At 37.1% G+C, this 23,535-nt stretch overlaps 1 protein-coding gene across 8 annotated transcripts in view; it reads right to left on the bottom strand.

Annotated features, from left to right (window-relative positions):
- LOC139695519 (ankyrin repeat and death domain-containing protein 1A-like) overlaps positions 1-23,535 on the bottom strand; it is a 430,852-nt gene that overhangs the window by 66,402 nt on the left and 340,915 nt on the right. For all 8 annotated transcript variants that reach the window (XM_071594341.1, XM_071594344.1, XM_071594343.1 and 5 more), the window contains exons 4-5: positions 17,063-17,161; positions 8,053-8,151 (exon numbers count right to left, since the gene is read on the bottom strand). In XM_071594341.1, the coding sequence (XP_071450442.1) occupies positions 8,053-8,151; positions 17,063-17,161 (198 nt within the window). The remainder of the gene's footprint in view (positions 1-8,052; positions 8,152-17,062; positions 17,162-23,535) is intronic.

Genomic DNA, 23,535 nt, shown 5'->3' on the forward strand with positions numbered 1-23,535 from the left:
TATCATTTAATTAACATAGGAGCTATTTAATAAAAAGCTCGTATGTTAATTCTGAAATGATAATGAAACTATTTTGTTGCCACAGTAATACGGTCTTTAATTTAAAATCATATAATTCACTCGTTTGTATCCTATGAATAAACTATGATTATTCGAGTATTTTAATTTCATGTCATTTTATTGTTATGACCCATAATTGTTTTAGTTAAAACATTTAATAGTGATGAAGTCGTCTGTACCTCAAATGTTTGAGGTTCATGTGATTTAAAGTGGAGATTGGGTTGGTGCGGTATCTGCTGTACTGGCTTCTCACCCCGAGGGTCCGGGTTCGAATCCTGGAGATGGCGCATTTTTCCATTGGTAACCAAATTCTTGCCAAGAAATGTGAAGAGTGTTAAAAGTGAACAACGTCATCCGTCGGATGGGACGTTAATAACATTGTGGACCCCTTGGCGCCTATCGTTAAAAATAGCCTAAGGGCGGCGCCGGGTTTCTCTCCACCCTTCCGCCTATCATCATCTAACACTAATGGCAGCACTTTATCGTAATTTCCACGCCTCTTTATTCACTGCTGCTTCCTTCAGGGTAGCATATGATTTGAAGTCCATCTCATGATCCATGCTCTTGAAGAAAACAGCGCTGGGGCGTCCTCTTGGTTTCTTCCCTACAACTTTTCCTTCCAATATGTTAAAATATGTTCTTGGTTATGCCTTAGTAAATGTCCCATTAATTTTCCTCTAATTTGGCCTGTTGCTCTAGATGAGCGATCTATTTTCTTTCACTTCTGCTAATACCTTTTTATTCTGCCTAGCTTGTTTTTGTCAGTTTCCTCCAAGTCCACATTTCCATTGCCATTTTTCCTTCTACTTTCCTGATTTTCCATGTCTTACATCCATATTTATTTATTTGGCATTAGTCCGAAAACATCACATTTGGGCTTTTACATCGGACTATTATCAATGATAACAATGGTCACATTTACAAAAACCTAAGCCCTAGGTGGAGGAAAACCCAAGTGGGAATCCACCCACCCAGGTGGGAATCGAACCCGCCACCCTTGGAATGACAGACAAGGACGTTACTCCGCCGCCATCGGGATCGACAAATTAAGGGGATAAACTTTGCCCACCCATCTCAAGGACCATTACAACCATAACAGAGCTCGATCACGATTTGTGATGAAGTTGGTCGAGATGAACATTGACTGCGATTTCACGTCCTCGCGGAGGCACGCGAAAAATCTCACAAAATTAGTAACACACATAAACTCGACTTGTTTGGAATTAGGTATGCGATAAACGAAGGACGCCGAAACTCATAAGAAAATTTTTAACGGCCTCGATAAGGCCCTAAGAAAAAAGGCTTACAGGAATCAACTGAATTTTATTTTGAGGAAAAGGATAAGGAAAAATATGGAGGAAGCATATAATAATACACTCCAAGCAAACGGTTTGATGAACTCTTTTCTGGTATATTCTGGTCTTTTCTGGTATTATTACTTATATGGTTATTGACCAGTTTATGCTTCTTGTTTCGAAACGCTTGTTTTGCCAAGGCTATGCTTCTCTTAATCACAGTCTCACATGTATTTGTCTTGTTATTAATACTCCCCAGGTAGCAAAAGTTATCAACCTGATCCCAGTTAGTGTTTTCTATTTTTATGTTAATTTTTACAATTTCTTTTCTCTTTCTTATTGCCACTATCTTGGTCTTCTTGTTTATTTTCAATTTAAAATGTTCTAGATCTCTGGATAATATTTTGGGCATCTTATACATGACCTTTGCAGTGTATGCAATTATTACTATGACATCAGCAAAGCGCATAGTGTGAATTCTTCTTCCATTCCTTGTAATACCTTTAGTCCTTTCTTTCATTTTTGAAATTGCTTCCTCGATGAATAAATTAAATAGGTGGGGGGATGGGGGAAAACTTGTGTCTCGTCTTTTTTAATTTGTGCTACTGACCTGCATCAATTTATATCAATTTCGATTTTCTGTGTCTTGTACAAATTTTAAATAATTGTTTTATCTTTCCAATCAAGTTCGTTTTTCGTCAATATTTCAATAGTAGTCTTCAGGCTACTTAGTAAAATGCCTTTTCTAAATCTATAAAGGCTTTTCTTTTAAACTTTACTCTCCTCTCTAAACTCTGACATAGTGCTAATATCACTTCTGTGGTTCCTCTTCCTGTTCTCCAAATCCAAATTGATCATCTGCTAGATTTAGGTCGATTTTTCCTTTTATTCCCTTTTTCATTATGCTTGACAGAATTTTTGATGCGTGCGAAAGGATGAAAATTGTTTCTAATCATCAATATTACCACAATCTTGTTTTTAATCAATTTTACCATTGGTAAAATCTTTAGGTACTTGGCCTGTTTCATAATATTCGTTTATCATTTTGAATAATCGTTCTTTTGTCATATTTCCTTTATTTTTCAATATTCCTCTAGGTATATATTGTCTGGGCATGTTGCTTTGTTGTCCTTCAAACTTTCAAAGCAAAAATAAATTCTTCTCTGGTTATTTAAGAACTTAGCCTTTCTTTGTCTGTACCTTTTTGATCCCCATTATCGGAAAGATTATTCGGTACCTCTATTCCTTGTATAATTCTTCTATGCATTCCCACCTCCCAATCATACAAAATTACCCCACTATCCCTTCTGGCGCAAATGGCCTCTGCTGTCGGTAACCTTTCCTAATAAAAACAACGACAACAACGTGATTAAAATTTCATAGATCCCACGTTCTGTAGATGGGCATTGACATTCTCTTTCTGAGCCATCGAAAAAATGGAGTAATTTGCAGTGATACTTGGTTTCACTTCTTTAATAATTTAATAATAAAAGTCTTCGTGATGCAGGGAGGCATTTAAAAACGTATTGAGTATTCTACAATGCTAACCTTGATTTATTGATGGGCATGGATGCTTAAACGCTCGGAATGGATATTAAAATTTGGTCCAGAGTAATTTAATGGATTATTGGTGTCAATTATTCGTTTTTTAGTTTAATGTACTTGAAAACTCTTTAATATAGCGTGGCAAAGGTACGAATATTTTGAAATAGGCTGTTGTACAAAGCGGCGAAAAATGGAGTTAGGAAATTACTCAATGAATCCCTAAATATTTTCCCAGGATTTACAAATTGAAAAAAGAATTAGAGGAAAGAGAAATTTATACCTGTACCCTTAATGGAGAAGAATTATTTAGAATGAAAGTGTGAATACTGATAAATTATTTAAAAAACTTGTAGATTTAGTCAATCTGTAATGTATGAGTTATTAAACATTGGTAAATACTACAGTTTTCTGATTGCTCAATATGCGATTTATCAAGATTGAGCTTAATAGGACTGAATTTGAAAGGATACTGTTAGAAACACGCCAGTGCACTTATAATGCATTACATTTAGTATTTAAATACAAATGTATAAAAATACCTCATAACTTAGACCTTCAGTTAAGATATAATGTGTTATTCCAAAGAAAAGTGAGGAAGGGATCTTTGGCACCCGTCAACTTTCTCGTAAAGCATTCCTATGAGTTTCACATGTGAGTCATTCTTCGTCTTCTTACATTTTATGGAATCATGGTATACCGAACAATTTTTTAATTCCGATTGCGCCTCAAGAAGACGAAAAAATATGAAAAGTTTTGTTTCTCCCGAAATTACAATTTTCCTCACATATGTATATAAGTCCCAGTATTATTTTCCATAATTTAGCAATTAGCACTAATGTGTTATAAAAAAATTAAGTATGCTGAAATATTTGAAAAATATTATTTTTTGGTTAGGTTCATTTAGCCTTTTATCATCATATCATTTCAAATATTTACAGCAGCCTCAGATAGTATGGATTCAACAATACTAGTTGATACATATATCTTAATAGATACAGATAAGAAAAATATTTATGACTATTTAATTCTTACATTATGACTAATTTTGGATTTGTAAAAATTTTTATGTATTTTTTCCTGTCATCCGTTTCTTTTCATTTATTCTATTCGGAAATATTTGTACGTTGGCATCATTTGCCTCTTAATTTCGTTTATCTTTGAAAAATAACATTTCGCGACTACCTTTACTGCTGTCAGCATCTTACTACTGAGGTATATCTTCTCTCTTCGTCCTCATAATCGCATGAAATTCTTATTCTTTCTCTCTTATCGTGCCTATTCCCTTGCTTTCACCTCTAGACTTTCCACCTCCTTTACTCTCCTTTTCCTCTTGAGACGGGGTGGCCTGATCTACGGTGACTTCCTCTGTTAGCAATTTACGATGACACACAGGGTTGGCGGAAGATTAATGTGCGCGATCCAGGGTGAAGGAAGTGTCGGGGCATAATTTGGTCTGTCTAAGTTTCGGGTTATTAGGGGGACAAAAACAAGTTAGTTCCTGGGGTTATAGTTGAGTGCAGTTTACGATGGTAGAGGTGAACAGGTTAGCCAGAGCAGGCAGACAATATATCTCTAAGAGGGTGGTAATCGTGGAATCCTTTTTGTGCATTTTCACGGATAGCAGAACCCAAAGTTAAGAGACCAGAGTTTGAGAAAGAGAGCACTCCGCAGCATCACCCGACTCAAATATAATTAGTATGTAATAGACATTAATTTATCAATTAGATATAATTATTGGAAGAGATTTCTAAATGTACAGTATTAAAGTGGAGCATTACTGAATTTACTGACTATTTAATGTTATTTTATATATTTTACGGGGAATCTGTAGACAATAGTGCCCAACATTTCTAAGCCGCCGTTGTTTGCAGCTTTGCAGATATTCCATGGCTTCAATTAAGAAATGAAAGTGTAATTTCATTTTTGCAATTTCATGAAAAAAATTAGGCGTTGGTGCGGAGTAATATTTCTTCAGTGAAGTGATTTATAACTACAAGCGTGAGAGACTCACATTTTATTAATTGAGATGCATAATGGTATAAAAAATAAATCTCTGGGTAAAATTATTTAAGTAAGCAAGGGGACAAAAAACGCATTCTTTGTTATTACGAAGCGCATGAATTAGTATTGCAATTAAAACGTCCTGCCCTGGTTACGGCTGTTAGTATTTAAAGCTGTTTGACGTGTTTAAAAATGGCAACAGTACCCCGTTATTTAAGACTCCCAGCAATACGCGTAGACTACTCAGACTTCTCGGATGACCAAGCATGAACTATGGAAAGAGGGGAATGAGTTTTTCCATCTAGATAATCGCGGAGAATTTTCGGCCTTTTTTATCATGTGACATCCAAAGGTCACTCTTCTCCTGTATTCATTATGTATACTGCAGCCATCCATTCTCATGTGTTTCTCTTTACTGGGTTCTGGATTTCTTTTCGAAAAAAAAATGAAATTTGAAAATCTCATCTCATACACTCATCGTTTTGGTATGCTCTTAAATTTCTCATTTTGAACCTTCATGAGTTTACATGAAGATAGCTATGAGTACGAGAAGTGCTTTTAAAGGGAAAATTTCCCGGCATGCCACTTGAATGCGAACGGGAAAGGTTTCCATGGCTGTTGTGTGCGAACGAGAAAAAAATACAAGAGGAAGGCTAGTGAGAAGGAGAACGAACAAAGAGGAAGCGTTGATAGTTGGGGGGTGTAAATGGAGAGGAATTTCCTCTCCCCCAAGCCCGTAGTCTTTTATGAATAGCCCGATCTCTCACTCACTGTCTCATGCTTCAAAAGAAAGCAGTGCGTCGCCGGTCGATTGTCTTACACACCCCGAAGAGTGCGTGGGTTGGCCGGGAGGGTTCCTTCGGCCAAACGTGTTTGCAAGTGGGTCCTTTCTCGCGAAATCGAACTTCCGTATCCGTAGTAGAACACACTTCTCGAAGGAACCGGAGTATAATAAGGAAAAAAGGTTTTGTCTCTCTTTTTCTGAATTGTTAAATGATATAATTCATACAGTTACGCGTATAAATTTAAATATTTAATTTTGAATCTTTATTCTGATTGTTTGGTGGACACTGACACTGCTTTTGAAGTTTTCGGCGGATTTTACCTCACCCTAGATCTTGTCTACCTTTACCTAGCCGTGCTGAAAGATGAATGCCGACCAAACTCCAAAATATTCCGTGTGAACAAGTCTGAAAAACTCCCTTATTTTTTTTCTTAAAATTACCATCCAATTTTAAATATCTCTTTTCTACCAAATTTTAGGATAATGTTTTTTTATTGTTGGTTTTAGATTTCATTCTTGGTCTCTCATGCCATGTTGAGAAGTCTGTCCGTTTTTTTCCGAAGATTTATCCATCTGTTTACTTTACGCAGCCGTGCCACCATTTGTGTAATTGTACGGGATTTACATATGGTACAGTGCTGAGAGAATTTTGGAAATTCCCCCCAGTTGGAAATTTAATGCTTTCGATAAAAAGGAGAGCTACTGCTTTATGTTGGCATTTCGGGCATAGGAATGGTAGGTCATTATTGCTATCTGATATGGCCCATTATAATTTTTAAAGCCCAATGCATGCCAAGGGTCATTGCGATAGAGGTGATTGTTCCAAGGGAATGGAATAACCATAAATGCCAACATAAATGCCCCCCACTGCTGGAGTTTCCTGAATTCATTAACAGCAGTATGTGGGAATAATAGTATGCGTTCCAGAGGTCAATTTCCATATGCATTCCGAAGTATTCCCAGTTTGAATTCTTTATCGAGCGTATGATCAAATTGGTACACTCTGAACTGTGCGACGTGTGCTTGTAAATTAACTGTAGCAATGAGGAAACCAAAGGCGAAAAAATTTTCTGTCCCCAAGGTTGAAATACTTTTAAATCTCATATTCATTAAATATGACATACAAACGTGCGGATAAATCTTCTATTTCTCCAAACTACTCCTATTTTCTGCAATGCATTCACTACTACCTCCCAATTCACTGTATCATATGCCTTTTCGAAATCTACGAAAGAGATAAGTACATCTTGGTTGTATTCTTTGTACCTCTCTATTAGTGACCTCATTACTGCTATGGTGTCACGCGTATCTCTTCCGTTCTTGAACCCGAAGTAATCATTTGCCCTGCGGTTCTTAGCCTTGCCTCTCCAGCTGTCGGGCACGGCACACCCGAGCAGGCCGAATCCTATAGTGACTAGAATTCACATACTCTGATGTTTTTCCATAATTATTTCGTGGGATAAATAATTGAGGTGGTTACCCGTAGCCTTCCTCAATGGTGTTTTTAACGTGACACCATCACTGAATGGGGTCAGATTCCTTTGCAGCCGCCTCACCGAGGAACAGACGCTGCGCGTACTACCCTTCTTCTGGATCCTAACCTTCAACCTATCTGGTATGGATGACTCTACCATCAGCAATTAGCATTGCTCTTGCCAGAGCAGCTCTAGGGGTCATCGGAGCGCACAAGCTCCAATTAAATTTCGTGGGATAACGATGGTTTTGACTGGTGTTCTCTTTGTTACTTTCAAATCTCAAGCATATACAGCCAAATTTATTATATTATTATTATTTATTTATATATATTACTACTGGTCTTTCATGAATGAATTAATGCATCTTTTAAAGAAAGGTTTTGTAATTTTGGAGAAATTGCCCGGCAACGGGCAACAGACGTAGTATACGCGTATTGCTGGAAGTTAGAAGACGTAAATGACGGGGTACTGTTGTCAGGATTAGGACAAAAAATAAATATCTAAATGGTAAATGGCTGAAGAAATTCATTAAAGGCCATCGCAAGAGTTAATATGATAGTAAGTCAACTAAGCCTCATTTCTTCGTAATTTATTTTGAACGGTGGCCTTATTTAAGAATGAATGCGATTTTAAATAAAAGTACATATTCAGTTTAGCTATAGACAACAAGTTCTAATAAAGAATAATTTAGTTTCTATTTAATTTTTACTTAAGCCCGTAGATACGAAAACCGATGAAATTATGGAATTTGGTTGAATGCCTTTTAATGAGGCGCCATCAAGAGAGAAGTCCAGGATAATAAGAAAATTTTACTCCCATCTGGAAGTTGGCTTAATGAAATTCAAATTTTGTGAGTAAAGTTGAAAATATTTTTTTCTCTTTTAGTACTCACCTTATTCACGGCATTGACGCTTGCACCACAGTTAATGAGGAGACGGACTGCGTCGGCATGGCCATGCCACGCAGCCATGAGCACAGGTCGCATTCCGAACTGCGCACGCACATTTTCGGAGAAGGCCGTCGTGTTCATGAAACGAAAAAGAGAGAGCGAATTTTGATATTAGTTGAAAAATTAAATTTGTTTTTGATATTTTGAGATAAGTGTTCACAATAGCAATTAAACACTGTTTACCACCGCAGCATATCCAAATCCAAGGTTACAAGGGTAATACATCACGAAACACCTTTCAGTTACATTCTTAGCTTCATTATGCCACAGTTACATAATGGTATGATATTAGATACAAAGTGACAATATTGGCAATATCACATGGACAATATTGCAATGCATCTTTTGTCCTTGTTTCATTTACCGCATAATCAATAATAAGAAGCGGACAATTGTCTCAGGCGCACCGTATTTGTGTGACCATGATGGACATAGCGCACAACGTATTGCTGCTGTACATTGTATATTTCAATACGACATCAGCCATCGGTCCGTGGATGTAAATAATAATCGACCAGATTAAGGATTTGGGGGAAGGTGGAATAAAGAATTTTTATGTGCTAATTGATAACATTTATGAGGGAAGAATTTGGCCAGAAGATTTCTTCAAATCAGTGTAGGTTCCAAAGAACAATAATTTGATTTTACATGCAGCTAAACTTGGAATCATCTATAAAAGGACGGAAATGAGGGAAATAATTACGTAGGGAATGATCTGTTTTTTTCATGAAGAGGAGAGATGCATGTAATTCTATAGTTGTAATGAAGTCACACATCATAAGGAACATCGAGTATAATCAGGACGTATGTTATTGTTCCATATATTTAGAGCAGGCGTTTCCAACACGTCGAGTGAATCGGGTGGAAATGATGCATGTAATACAGAAGATAGGGATTAGAAGGTTAGGCGAATTATTGCGGATGCAGTTTCGGGATGGGCAGAGCAAGGAAGAGAAGTAAGACAGGGGTGTGCATTATCACCAGTGCTTTTCAAGGCCTACGTAGAGGAAATGGTTAAAGAGGCATGGGAAGATCTGGAGATAGATATGAAAGTCGTTGAGGAATCCATAAAATCAGTTATGCTTGAGGATAATCAAGCTTTATTTAACCAGTCATCCTAGGGGTTAAAATCATTACTGAGCACATTTAAAAGTCAGTGGGATAGTAGACTTCCATAATCGGTAGTATACCAAAACAATAATTTTGTAATTTATTGGAATGAGTTGATTATGCAGTGAAAAATTTAACGCTCTATTATTCACCAAGGAAACACAAATTCTAATACGAATTGACGAAATTTACACCATAGAGTGGTATAACGAGAACCCGAAGCACGATCGTAGATCTCATTACATGCGCTTTTCATGGTTATAATAGCAATAAATAACAAAAAAACATCAACCTCATTCAATTTTCACGCTACCTAGCGAAACGTAACTCGATACGGAATAATTGGATGGGGATCGTAAGATTCAGATTTTAATGGATTGAAATTCAAAAATGTGCTGGAGTATAAAATAATTGAATGGATCGATAACATTGATCGATATCGATGGCGATAAAACGCAACGTCTTTGATCGAATTCGAGATTTTCTTCTCTAATAATACATTTTGTAAAAAATATAAACCTCCATAGTGACATCCACAAGAAGGCTAGTAATATTTTTTTTAAACATTACCGATGGTGAGCATTTTCTCTTGGTATCGTTTGTCACCCCTTGAATCTTGCTGGATCGCGTTTCTACTTATATGACATTCATTGGTATAGAAATTTGGCGTGAAAAAATATAAAATATTGGTCAGAAAAATAAAATATCCATGCTGTGATATGTTATCTTAGTTTAAATTGAAAATATCTCGTCCAAATATTTGAATCGTGTGCTAGGAATATGAAGTGTCGCGTAAATACGTACCTTCATATCGTCACAATCGCCCACGCTGCGAATCGCATTTGTTTGCACTTTAACGGGGAGTAGGAAGGACACTGAAAAATTGACAAAGAAGAGAAGTCGACACACTAGCTCTGCAGTCAAATTAAAATGTTAACTTGTGCCACCCGTTGACAAAAAGGCTTTCAGCAAAAATTTTGAGGGCTAAATGAATGAATGTTGTCATTTTATTTTGTGCGGGTCCTGATTTTCGTTCTTCTGCCGGAATGGATTTTTTTGTAAACCTTTTGTGGATAACCTTACCATTCCGGATTTTCCTTCTGAATTTGTTGAGCGTAGAGAGTGGGTCTCCAATTAGTGCGGTCTCGGAGCATGTTTTTTTTGTAAAAAAGCTCGCGGCCTCTCTCAATGCGTCGTGTATTTTGAGGCGTTATTCGACGCTGGACCGCTTCACGTTGGCAGACATTTCCCTCTGTTCCCCTTGGGTTTACTGCGACACTCATGTCGCTTTGGCTCGATGGCGCGATTCAGATCACCATTGAATTACGCAAATGAGACCGTAGGCGGTTTGGCGATAAGTGGGACGGTGATGCGAGCGTAAGACTTTTTCAGTTAGGCTTTTGGGCCTTGACGGGATCGTGACTGATCGTCCTACAGCATACTCTTCAGGAATGGGAATATCTAAATCTGATGTGTGAATTTTACACGCTGTAGGGTTTAGTCTCATTTGGACTCCACCTAGAAAACCAACTTTTACTTTTACAACCGTGGCATTAAATTATTATCAGCTTCGTTTATTAGGTATCTCCGTCCGTCTGTTTTTAAACAGCGAATCGAAAAAGCGAAGCATAGAATCGAAAAAGATGAAATAACTTAGGATTTAAAAATATTATTAAAATAGTTAAAAATTATAATTTTCGAGTTTTGCCTCTTTTATAATATTATGCGGTTACTGGATTGCAATACTCGATAATTTACTCGTATGTCGAAGAGATCACCGGGAGATTAGATGGGACGTTAAACTGTGGACCCCTTAAGGCCCTTCGTTAAGAGTGGGCTTATGTCTTCGCTGGGTTTCTTCCCATCTTCTCTCCATTCCATTGAACTACCCTACCTTTGCCAGATTACCCACCTGTCTCTTCGGGTCCAAATGACCTCTGCTTACGGTCGCCTCCACTACTACCACTCGTACGTATGTTAAATATTTAAATACCTTCCTAAATTGTAATTCGCTTGTATTCGAATGCAATCTACTTGTATGGTGTTCCTTTTGGTGAGATATTTATTAAATTTTTCTCAACTCGAGCCTCACCATCTTGCGCGAATAACTACCCATGATTGAACAGAAACGCAATTTATGTTAGCTTCAACTGAATAGCTTTTGATTTCTCTGCTAAAGGTACATATGTATAAACTTCCTATCTCACTCAAAGTTGGCCTGAATAAAAAATGCTGCTACGGTTTATCTCATCGATCGTCTACTCTCTAGCAATGAATGAAATTCGTGCGATTCGTGGTTCAGTCTTCTTTCCACAGTCACGTGAATACAAATTTTTCTGTTCCCCATTTCCCACTTAATCACCCCTTGGCCTATTTCACATGGTGGAGTAGTTTTAAGAGGTTGCAAAGTCGTGCACATTTTCACATTTCCTGGTAGCATTCAGAATGCGGCGAACTCGGCGAAGTGGCCATTAGAAGCGAACTTCTTCGCAGCCCTCCTTCGCCAGTGGCCGTGTTCAGCCAGCATTTCCGCGTCTCCATTTCACCCTTTTCCACTTCAGTACTTTTGCTAATGATTGAGTGGCCCGAACGGTAACTCCATATCCCACGTAATTTCATGCCGAGCAATTGCTGCTCATTTTATTTGTGACAAAAAGACTTAGGGCTCGGAAAGCCCTTTCTCCTGCCCGTTTTTCTTTGTCGTGAGTATTAAGGCGAGATGACACCAAAGGTGAATGAAGATATGAATGATAGGATCCTTATTTCAAAATCGGCTATTTTTCGGCTACTTTTCAATATCTTTACACATACTATGCTCCCCGAAGCATTGAGTAATTTTTCAATCGTTTCCTAAATTTTGCATCGGAGAAAAATTGTTTTATATTGTACTTTAACTTAATAGGTTAACATGAATTTTGAAAATTTTACTTCCCTTGTATTTTGAACAGTATTATTATTTTGGAAATAGATGTTATCACAACTATTTTTATCCACTTAATAGTCCTTCTAAATAGGTCATGCTAGCTGGAGCCGAACCACATGCTTAGATTTCAAGGTCAGGTTATTTATTCTTTCTGAATTCATGTAATATTTCCTTCCAACTAATAAACTTTTTTCCTCCAAGCCTTATTAAAGCATTCAAAGAAGTAACGGACATAATACTTTGCCGCAGTTTTCTTTGCACAAATCCGACCTGTTCAACTTAGCCACTTTCTGGCGACTTTTCGAAGTACGCTTGACAATATACGGGAAGCGTGATTAAGGAGAGAGTGTGGTATATTTTGAGGGAAAGGAGAAGGGAAGGGCTGCAGAGTGGGAAGGGAGGCATGTAGCGGATTGAAGAGGATGTGTGTTCGGATGAGAAGGGCCGTATTGGAGGCGTACCGAAACATAACGCCGGACATAGGGAATGAGATGGATGAGGCAAGCATTGAGGGAAGGAGTTTTATTTAATTAATTATATTTTGAGGAAAATCTGTAGTAATGAATGAAAATATGTTCCATCAGCGGTTGGTGAAATTCTGAGAGGTTCTTAGATGAATCCTAAATTGAAACAGAGCTTTATTAGGCAAAAGGGAGATTATCCGAGTAAAGAGAGATTTCTGGTTCCTCGCCAGTATTGCAGAACACGCCATTTCCTTTATTAATGTGTACGCTTGGAAACAGAGGAAATTTCTGCAAATTTAATTGAGGGTGAGTTATGGGAGCCAAATTAACCGCGCTCATTTTAGGAATTTGAAGAGGTTTTCACGATACGGTTAACCCATTTAGGCAAATGAAATTCCTTTGTAATTAACAAAATAGGATATGAAACAATTGCCTTATCATTTATTAATTAATGAAATAATTTAATTTTAATTCTCTATGCTCGGTGACCGTCGAAAAAATTTATTGATGATGACTTGTTGAAGACTGGGATAGAGCGGAGATCGTTTGGCAATAGACGACGTGGTAGGAAAAACATAGGTATATTGGACGGAATGAGGGGAGCAGGGAATTAAGGAAGGGTTTATTGTTGTGTTTAGGTGCCTGCTTGTGTCTAATTAGGCGATACTACGAAATGTAGGGGTGTTGAGTTTGTGACCATCCTTCCTTAAACGGTAGAATGCTAAATAAAAATGTTCACATCAGTACACGACTTTTTTACCAATATTATTATTATTATAAGGTAATCCACCGGTTAAGATAGGTCTTTGGATGGACACAACTACCAAATAAATATTTTGTGACTCCTGTCAAAACACAATCCAGCAACCTACTCTACATCAGGTCCCTCTTCATCTCTGCGTACTTCCTTCGTCCCGTCCAAAATCCCTATCCTGTTCCTGCCCTTTCCTCGTTTGCCTAACATTCTCCCCTCCAATACAGTTTTCAGCATCCCACTGCCAGTCAATACGCCCTTCATCCATTTTTCCTGCCTCCATAGGATTTCTCACATCAAACCCCTCTCTTCGCCCACCATACCAAGTACTTCCTCATTTGTTTTCTTCTCTGTCCATTTCGCCTTCTTTATTCTTCTCCACACCCACATTTCAAAAGCCTCCAGTCTACGTCTATCCTCCTGCTTCAATGACCACATTTCCGCAACGTACATAGCTACGCTTCACATCAAAGTTTTGACGAGTCTTTTCTTAATATCCTTACTCAGCGTCCCTGCCATCAACTCCCTCCTCCTTTTGAAAGCCTCTTTACCTAGCGCAATTCTTCTCCTTACGTCCCTACTACTTTGACCGTGTTGGTCTAAAACCATTTCTTAAAACTTTTCTTTCCGATACGTAAACTGTTCTACCTGCTCTGGTTTTTGCCCTCCTATTTTAATGTTAAGCTTGGCCTTTTTCTTTCTAGAAAATCGCATAACCTTTGGTTTATTAATATAGATTCTCATCCCATACCTGTCGCACTGAATTCCCAATTCACTCAGCAATGCTTGCAACCCCTTGGCTGACTGACAAACTAAAGCTTGGTCATCAGCGAACCTAACTGATTTTACGAATTCCCCACCGACTTTCATTCCTACCTCGAGTTCTTCCCATGCCTCTTTAATCATTTCCTCCACATATACGTTGAACAGCAACGGTGATAATGGGCAACCCTGCCTTACACCCCTTCCTAACACTGCGCAACCGGACTCTCCGTTCCCCACTCGCACCTGTGCAGTCTGAGACATGTACAGGTTGCGGATTAGCCTCCTTTCCCTCCAATCTATTCCTATTTTCTGCAATATACTCCTCAGTTTTTCCCAATTTACGCTATCAAACGCTTTTTTACCATTGTGCTTTTGAAAAAAGTTTGCTGAGGAATGGAATATCACAAAAAATATTAATAAAGTAAGACAGTTACTTAGACCTCGCTAAGGGTTCAACAGTAGGGTACTGGCCCTTTGTTTAGCTCCATACTTGGTCCGTAAATGTTAATTTTTCTTCTTTTCCGTTGACAATTAACATCTTCATATTTCAATGACAGCATTGCGTTCTCTTTCAAATTAGAAATATATTGCTGCTTTTCACTGCTGTAGGTTGTACGAAAGGATTTAATTACCATAATTTACATGTACAAAAAATTACAAGAAAGTGGAAATGTCAAAATAAAGTTCTCCACGCAGTTTTCTTCTCCTGGCTTAAAGTGTCAACATTTTTGGCTTATAATTGATTTCAGAATTTGAAAGACATTTAAAGTAAGTTCAATCCAGATGAGAAGACTAATATATCTGATTTTGGATTTTAATTCATTGTAGCAATAATCTAATGCAATCCCTATGTATCGGAACTATTAAAGACTATGAACTATCGAAGAAGGAGGCTGACTAGTCTCCAGACTTGATGGTTCTGCTGTTAGATTTAATAAATTGTCATCCCCTGTCATTAGTAATGTTATCCAGTCAGATAAGGTATGATGAAATCAAAATTAGTTTCAAATCCTCGGTTTATTTAGCTATCCCTTCTACCTCGACAGCAGTTTGAAACAGTTTAGCGGTTTGAAAAAAAATAACTAAAGCTATGGCATTGTGGCCCTAGCTTTTTTATAAACCATATGTATCAATAAGATTATCGTGAAATGGAATGGATTTCAGGCAGGGATTTTCACATCGAAATTCTGAAATGACATTTCAACATTACCTGTGATCCTTCAAATAATTCAGCTATAATTACAGTTTAACAATTAAGCATCAATCACAAAAGGCTTGAGGTTGGACGAAACTTTTCATCGAGGTAGTACGACGATCCCTCTAGCCGTTTGAGCATAGAATATTTCTATATTTAAAAAAATATAATATTATGCGTAAACACCTCTGCTGTGAAATAATATAATCGATAGTAAAATTTTGTTTGTCCTCTCATCCAATGATTTAAAAGTTAATCAAGATTTAAGTGTGCTGGCAATGCCCAATGATTGTGTCCACTGATACATCTTCTCAGATAACCATATGATAGGGATATAATTATCACAATGATATAGATGTTATAATCAGCGTATCAAATTATTTTATTGCTGGATTAAACGTTTCACTACTTGAAAGCTGAATCATTAAACAAATTTGCATGTTGATGAAGCACTAGCAATTTTTAAACCCCTTGCGTCTCACCAAGATTTCCAAACAAACAAAAACAGATATACTTTCTCACTCCATACGTCCCCGGCATCATGACAAAACAAAATGATTTCTTTCGAGTTACTTTAAGCACTTTTAGCAGGATGTATTTATGTGTCGGGCTGCAGGGTTGTAAATGACAGCGCTACCTATAGTTACTCTACATTTTATGAAAATTTTAACCCCACTTTGCTACTGAATAAAAAATAAATAATCTCTAATTTTCTTTGATAATTACAAAATGCTAAAAAAAGCTTCCAGTTAAATAGGTCGCAAAGTAACTCGATAAAAGATTCGAAACGATAGAGTTAATTGCATATCATTTATTTTTCTTGAAAGTTTCCGACCTGATTCACTCTATGATGTAAAACCTTCTTGTAGAGATTTGTCATTTCTTACACTTTTCAAGCTGCATATTTGATTTTCAGTGAAAAATTAATGTAAAATTTTATATGGCGAGTGACTTTATGCTGCGAGGAGACTTGGTAATTGAAGCAAGATAATTGGTGTAGATTGGTTTTTTAAAATTTGGGCAAAACGGGCAGAATGGCAAGGGTAAAAGGGGCGATAAGGAAAATAAACGAGAAAGTGCTAGGCATGGCGGGGTAGGAGAGAGTATTTTTGGGGGAAATTCAAAAGAGACTGGATGTGGACAGGTGAGCACTGCACGTTGGGAATTTTGATTATCGATGAAATATTGAAGACTGCAATAGCTGGAAGGGCGTTGGGCAGGCTAGTAGAAGGGGAAAATGATAGGCACGTTGGGCAGAATAGATGAAGGTAGGATGTATGCTGAATTAAGAGTGGATTTATTTTAGTTTAGGATGTCGGGTTGTGTCGGGTGACGCGAGCCTGAGGTATTGGTGATCAGTTTATGCCAGTCCAAAACTTACCTTAAAAGATAGAACAGGGATGGTGAACCTTTTGGCGATTGAGTGCCAACGTGTATGTACGTAATTAGAGTATACTCTTGACTCGCGTACCAACCCAAGTGATCACCGTGGAATTTCGCATAGTAACCTCCCAGCTCTGCGTGCCACTTTGGGCACGCGCGCTATACTCGTAGGTTCGCTACACCCGCGGTAGATAATGAAATAATAATTCCATTTTTACCAGAATCTGTCAACTGCGTTAACATCAGTAATGCACCACTTATGCTGCTTAAATAATTCTCCCCCTTTCAATAATTGCTTCACAATCCAGTGAAGAATAATCTCTCATCAGGTTTGATATCAATATTTAGAGTAATCTTACCTTGTCTTTGGCTTCGATATCACACTTGGCAGCTATGAGCATTTCCATGATTTCCGTGTTGCCACGCGACGAGGCCCAGTGTATGGGAGCGCGGCCATACTGTTGATGAAGGGAAATATAAACAATAATGAATAGGATATTCTCTGGATGAATATGAATCAAATTTTCGTCATAAAATATACAAGTAATAACATAAAAGAAATAAATCAGCTTGACGTTAGCTATGTTTATACTCAGACAAAAGAGATTCAAACCTTTACGTTTTCGATATTCTTGGTCCCAGTACTTAAATGCCATAAATTTAGAGAATATATTTGCTGGTTAATTGACAGTTGTTTCTAATATTAGGAATGGCGTAGGATTGAAGGAGACAAAGCTTATATAGTAAAGCGTTCACAGGAAGGGATTGAAGACATAATGCAATCAAAGATCTTTTTTGTTGTAAATATTTAGAGAATGCTAAAAATGCGAGTGGACACAATAAAAAATAATTGAAAAAAATCTAGATTTTCAATGACTTCATATTAAAAAACTAAAATATTTGAAGATTTATTGAAACTTTTTCTATGATTTCATTCTTTTGCAAAGTAAAGAGCCATATATTTATATTTAAATAATATTCTTTTGGTTATATCTGAGAATATGTGTTGAAATGGCGTTTCGATTCTCTTATTCTACCAGTTTTAAGTATCTCCTTTAGCAAGCTTAACTTTCTCACTCAATCCATAAACCTAAGCTTATCTTTTACCGGAACAACCTTTAATATGAATTAACATTGTAAGTCTTGGATACGTCGAAGTAAGAGGATAAGCGTACATTGGAGGCTTTTGACATGTAGGTGTGGAAAAAGTTATATAGGCGGAAAGACGAAAACAGAATTCTAACCTTTGTAGGGGAGGAGAGAATATCGTTGGGAGAATTTCACAGAAGGGAGGGAATGGAATTAATTCAATGTTCTGTAAATGTTAGTATTTACATGCGTTGCATACTCAGTGGTAATGGAATGTTTAAAACGGTGATAGAGAGAAGAATGGTCGGTAAGTAAAGTTTAAGCAAGACCTTGGCCGTGGCCGTGGATATATGTGTTTGTGTATAAAAATATGTATGTATATATATATATATATATATATGTATGTATATATGTATGTATATACATATGACACTTTTTGAAAGTCTCACGGACGTGAATAATAATGTATAACACTCAGTACTAGTGGACACAGACAAAAACACAGAAACACACAAAAAAGAGACTCACTATTTTTCGAATTTTCGGTGGTCGTAGCCACATTCATCAAGGAAAAGAGGGATAGAACTCTAGAGTTTTACATAATATATACATATTATATATACATATTATATATATATATATATATATATAAATAACAGTAATCAACCCGAAGGTTGGTTTAGTAGGGGATAGTAGAGTTCACCCAGTACTAAGCCCTATACGGCGTGTGAAATTCACACATCAGGGTAGGGGCAGTTCCTTTCCCTGTGCCGGTTATGGTTTCCCAGGAAGATCTGGTACCCGAAAAATCACTTTAGCTTGGGTGGAGCTGCAGGTGCCCAGAGTGCCGCCCGGTAATCGAACCCGGGACCCTCCGGTCAGCAGTCCAACGCTCAATCCCCTGGACTGAACTGCGACCCACACACACACACACACAAATATATATATATATATATATATATATATATATATATATATATATATATATATATGTGTGTGTGTGTGTGTGTAATTAAAACCGGGAGAGGAAATAATGACAGTAAAAATTAACCACTACCTTTTAAACGCTTCTCCTTGTCAACTTATTTCTAACGTTGCATTTAACTCGAGCAGGAAATTGAGCACTTTGAATTTAAAACTCTTGGCAGTTTTTGTGATTTTTAGTAGGCACCTTCATCTATATACTTATCTTCAAGACTTCACAGAAGGTGGTCAATCACCAGCCACAAATTAAATTTTTCAATTAAGTATATGGAATTCTAAAAACAATGAGACAATATTTAATTTGGTATAAGTTGAATGAGATGATGATTTTCCTATTGCTGTGGCCGCAAATTGTGCGCATGAAAATTGAATTATTTATATCGAGTTTTGCGACACATTTCTCTTAATTTTCCGTTGTGATTCATCCTATGAGCCAGAATTGTTCCCACATTACTAGTATATGTCTCATGCAAATCGTATTTTTCCCGCAGGTTTAGTCTTGCACATAACCTGCAAGTTGACGAAGGCTCTCATTTTGTGTTCCAACATTGGTTTGATTATCGTTAGAAGACAATCCCATATTCATTTGACAATTGAAAATAAACAATCCAGTATTCTTTTAGAGCAATATTCAAAACCACACGTTTAAAGTATCATTTTATGACGCTGAATCTTTGATTCTTGTTCCTCGTTAGGGAGTCAGTGAAGTTCTCACGTATTAACCGGGCATTCGTCACGGGGAATTGCTCGTCAGACTCCACCGGAGTGAGGCAATGATGCTCTACCCTCTAACCATGGCTTACTTAATCTGCCCACTCTATTCCAGAGGGCTTATCACCGTCCCGACCAGATTGGCAATAAGGGATAACTTAATTTTTCCAATTTTGCAATCCAATGAAATCCAATTTGCTCGCCCGCACTCCCACACCCTACCTCGCGAGCGGAAAATCCATTCCACTACTGCTTCGGAATTAAGGGATCCCTGTTTTTCGATCCAAATATCATCCCCGTCGAATTTCCCGATTTCCAGGAATTAAATCTTCATTTTGATGGAGAAAAAAAGTTTCTGATGCGTCTCTGGCTAGTCTCTTTCAAGCGCATGGAGGTGTTTTTCACTGCAAAGAGTGCCCTCGATGTTTGGCGGCTGAAAGCAAGCAGCGTCACATAGGAGAAAGCCATGGGCATAATTCACCGCGATGTTATATTTATATAAGTTGGAAAGGATGGATCGCTAAAGTTGGATTTTGAAACAGCGAAGGTGTGGGATCGTCGGTAAACTAATTTCGTGAGGATCGTGATGAATATTATTGATGCTGTTTTGTTATTTTTCTATGCGTATCTCCTCTCAGGAAGAAAGGTTAAGAAGACCTTGATCATTGTTGGCAGTCAAACAGCTAAATATAGGAGTGCATGTTACTTATAAACTAATCACCACCTTTAAGCACTCTTCCTTTGATATCCTTCCCCGGCCATGCCCATTTTGTCTATGTACAATTGCTGCAACAAATTGGCTTTTTCTCTAAAGTGTTCTACCAATTCTAACATCAACATGATTCCTGTCATTTTTCTGCCTTTAGCTTCCCTTCTTAGACTTTTTGCTTTTCCTCGATTCCCTCCATTTACTTTGTGTTCCCTTGTCATTGATAGGAAAGTTTGGAGAAAGTTTTCTACTCATCCATCCGGTATCTTCTTTTCAACTTTAATATTAATGAAAGGAGAATTATAATAATTTGCCTATCTCACCAGTCTATTTCTACGTTCTTCTACGAATATACTTACTCGCTTTCTCGATCTCCTTTTCCGAACATTCGCTTGAAGTTCATGATATAAGGAAAAACAACACGTTTTTTAATATAAAATTCCTTCGGTTGATAATTTCATAATTCCTATGATGTTTCGTTTCCCCTTCCAGGTGAACTTGGTCCAATAGTTTTCTCTATTATATTATTACTATCTTCAACTAATAACGAGTATCTTTCCTCTTGCGATAAGAAACTTCAAATTTATTTGCTTTATGATAAGGCTTACAGTTGACCTGACGAATTATTCAGGCCGTGCTCTTTCGACCATATGCAAGCATTATGAAATAAATTTTAATAAATGCCGCGAATTAACAAGTAATTCTTTGATCAATTTTTTGTAATCCTTGATAGATGTCGTCGATTTTGTATTACCCAATTACCTTATCACTTTGTTTACAAGTAGTTAATTGCTATTTTGCTTTTATTATTCGTAAACCCATGCTAATATCTGCCAAGGTGCATTTACTGTCTTTATTAAGCCTAAATTTTAGCCCAATATCTTTACTTAAAATGAATTTCTCACTTCCTAAAATCCTTTTCTCCTCGATTGAGAAATTTCTTTTCTTATACCTCATACAAGTTGGTAGTTGGTATAAATCTCAATATTTGGTGGAAAAAATGGAATATTTTTCCTATTCTTATGGCAACCTTCTTCGCTATTATCATGACTTACTCACTCCTCATCCACCCCACCGTATGTCAAATTATACAGATACATAATTCACATAGGCAGGGTTCTTATTTCGGGATTCCTCCACCTGCCCTTCTACGTTATGTGTGGCCGTGATGGTGATATTTTTTGGCGCATGCAACTAACATAAATTCAGATGTGGGTTCAACTACATGCTATAAAAATAAATAAATGCCCTTGAAAATGGAGCAACTGATTTGTGTATAGCCAGCTATACATTTGGTTAATATGCTTATTATTAAGCTGTTAAAACCACGTCAAAAGGAATTCACATGTAAAAAAATATGTGAAATATTCTGTTAACTCTCGAGAACTATGTATGTATGTATGAGCCTGTAAATGAGTACCATGTAATTTTGTAGGCTAATACACATACAAGGCGTCTATGTAGGGATTCAAAGAGTAGTAATGGTAGAAGTCGAAAGTAAAAGAGCATTGTGTGTAGTTGTTAAGAAACCATAAACAAAGTAATCAACCCGAAGGTCGGTTTGGTAGGTGATGGTAGAGTTTTACCGTTACCAAGCCTGATGGCGTGTGAAATTCACGCATCAGAGTGGAGGCATTATGATATCTTACATTAAATAGTAGGAACTCATGCGATATATGTATGCATACATGAATAAATGAACAAATAAAAATTATATCCAATATTTAGTCCATGGTTAAGATAAGAAATATATGCGATGGTGGAATAATAATGAGCATAACAAATGATGTAAGGTTTTTTGTTAAGGTTCTTTAAAATAAACCAATCGGTTGTCCTGTAATATATCAATATAAACATCATATTTATACGGGACGAATGAATCCTAAAATTCATCAAAGCAACCATTATCCAATTTTCATGTGTTTCTCCTCCACTGAAAAAAGATAGTTAAATATGCTTAACTTAAATGACGCAGTAGATTCTAACCACTATGCCCCTTTAAGTCTTTCGGAAGTTGTACTAATGGAGTTGTTGAATAGAATGAGGCCATCTGGTCATACTCAATAAATTTCTTACTAAAACTATTCAATCGATTGAAATATTAGCGTGTTTTTTATCTTCCATGAGACAAGTAGAGAATGATGTTCAATCCCAGAGAGGCGGTTCGGTTTTTTTCTGATGAAATGGAACGAGTCTTCACTCTGGTTGTTGATGTGAAAAAAGTCTTTCTGGTGATCGATTATTGCTTTTCGCTTGACGGCGATATGTGGCATGCGTTCGTTTTGAACACACAATCAGGTAAATGGCCGTCACCCGGCATTGTCAGTATCCTTTAATATTTCATTGGACTTGTACGATTCCAGCGGGCTGAGATGCCGAGGCTTTTATATCCGAATATAAAACCACAGTTTTTGCCGTTCGGACTGGAGATACTTGTTCCAGTCCCTCAACAAATGATATCTCTTTTTATTCAGTGTATGATCACGGGTGTTTTCCATTTTCAACCCATACATTGATTACTTAAATGCCTAAATAATTGAAGTACTGCAGGTGCTGCTATGTACGCCTAAATTTGACCATAAGTAAAGTTTATCTATGATACATCTGCTTACATTTTAAAGCGCAGGTCTATATAGATTTCTTCGTCAAGAGAACGATCAGGCGTGAAGAATGGTGCCGTTTAAGTGAATGCTATACCAACTCGACGCAGGGTATTCTATTCTCCTTCGTCACGTTCCGAATTCCCATTCTCTTCACGCCCCTTTCCCACCCCAGTGACCCTACTGTGGTGCAAGAATTACGACGCTAAGCTGGGAGAGCTACTTATGTTGATTAGAGCTTCTAATAATCGATTTAGATATGCTGAGTTTTTCAACGGGATATGTCATTTGAAATGATTCTACATTTTTAAGATGTAATTTTACCAACTAGTAAGTATCACTCAATGACAACTCAAAATTAAATTAATACCAATTTTTTTTATGTATAAATAAGATTCAGTCTGTATTTTTGACGTAAAGATGGCTCAATCATCTGCTGCTATGTATGTTGAAGGTAATTCTTTAATATTTATTTAACGACTTAAAATGTCAATGAAAAGTCCTGGGATTAGAACCTCTGACTTTCTAGTTAGACCCAGAGGATTGTTTCGTGAGGAAGATAATAAATTCCCTCCAGTAATTTGACATTACGAAAATAGATTATTCTTTCGTTGCATAATGTCAATGTCTTGGGAAAATGTCATGCCTTCAGGAGAAACTGAATTGATTTTATTTTCCCGCCAATGGAATTTGTTTAAATGTTCTTCTTCCTGGCATAAAATGCGTCTTGAGAAAGTCG

This window comes from Hetaerina americana, unplaced genomic scaffold, assembly GCF_022747635.1.
Source record: "Hetaerina americana unplaced genomic scaffold, ioHetAmer1.1.p SCAF_6, whole genome shotgun sequence".
Classification (NCBI taxonomy): domain Eukaryota; kingdom Metazoa; phylum Arthropoda; class Insecta; order Odonata; family Calopterygidae; genus Hetaerina; species Hetaerina americana.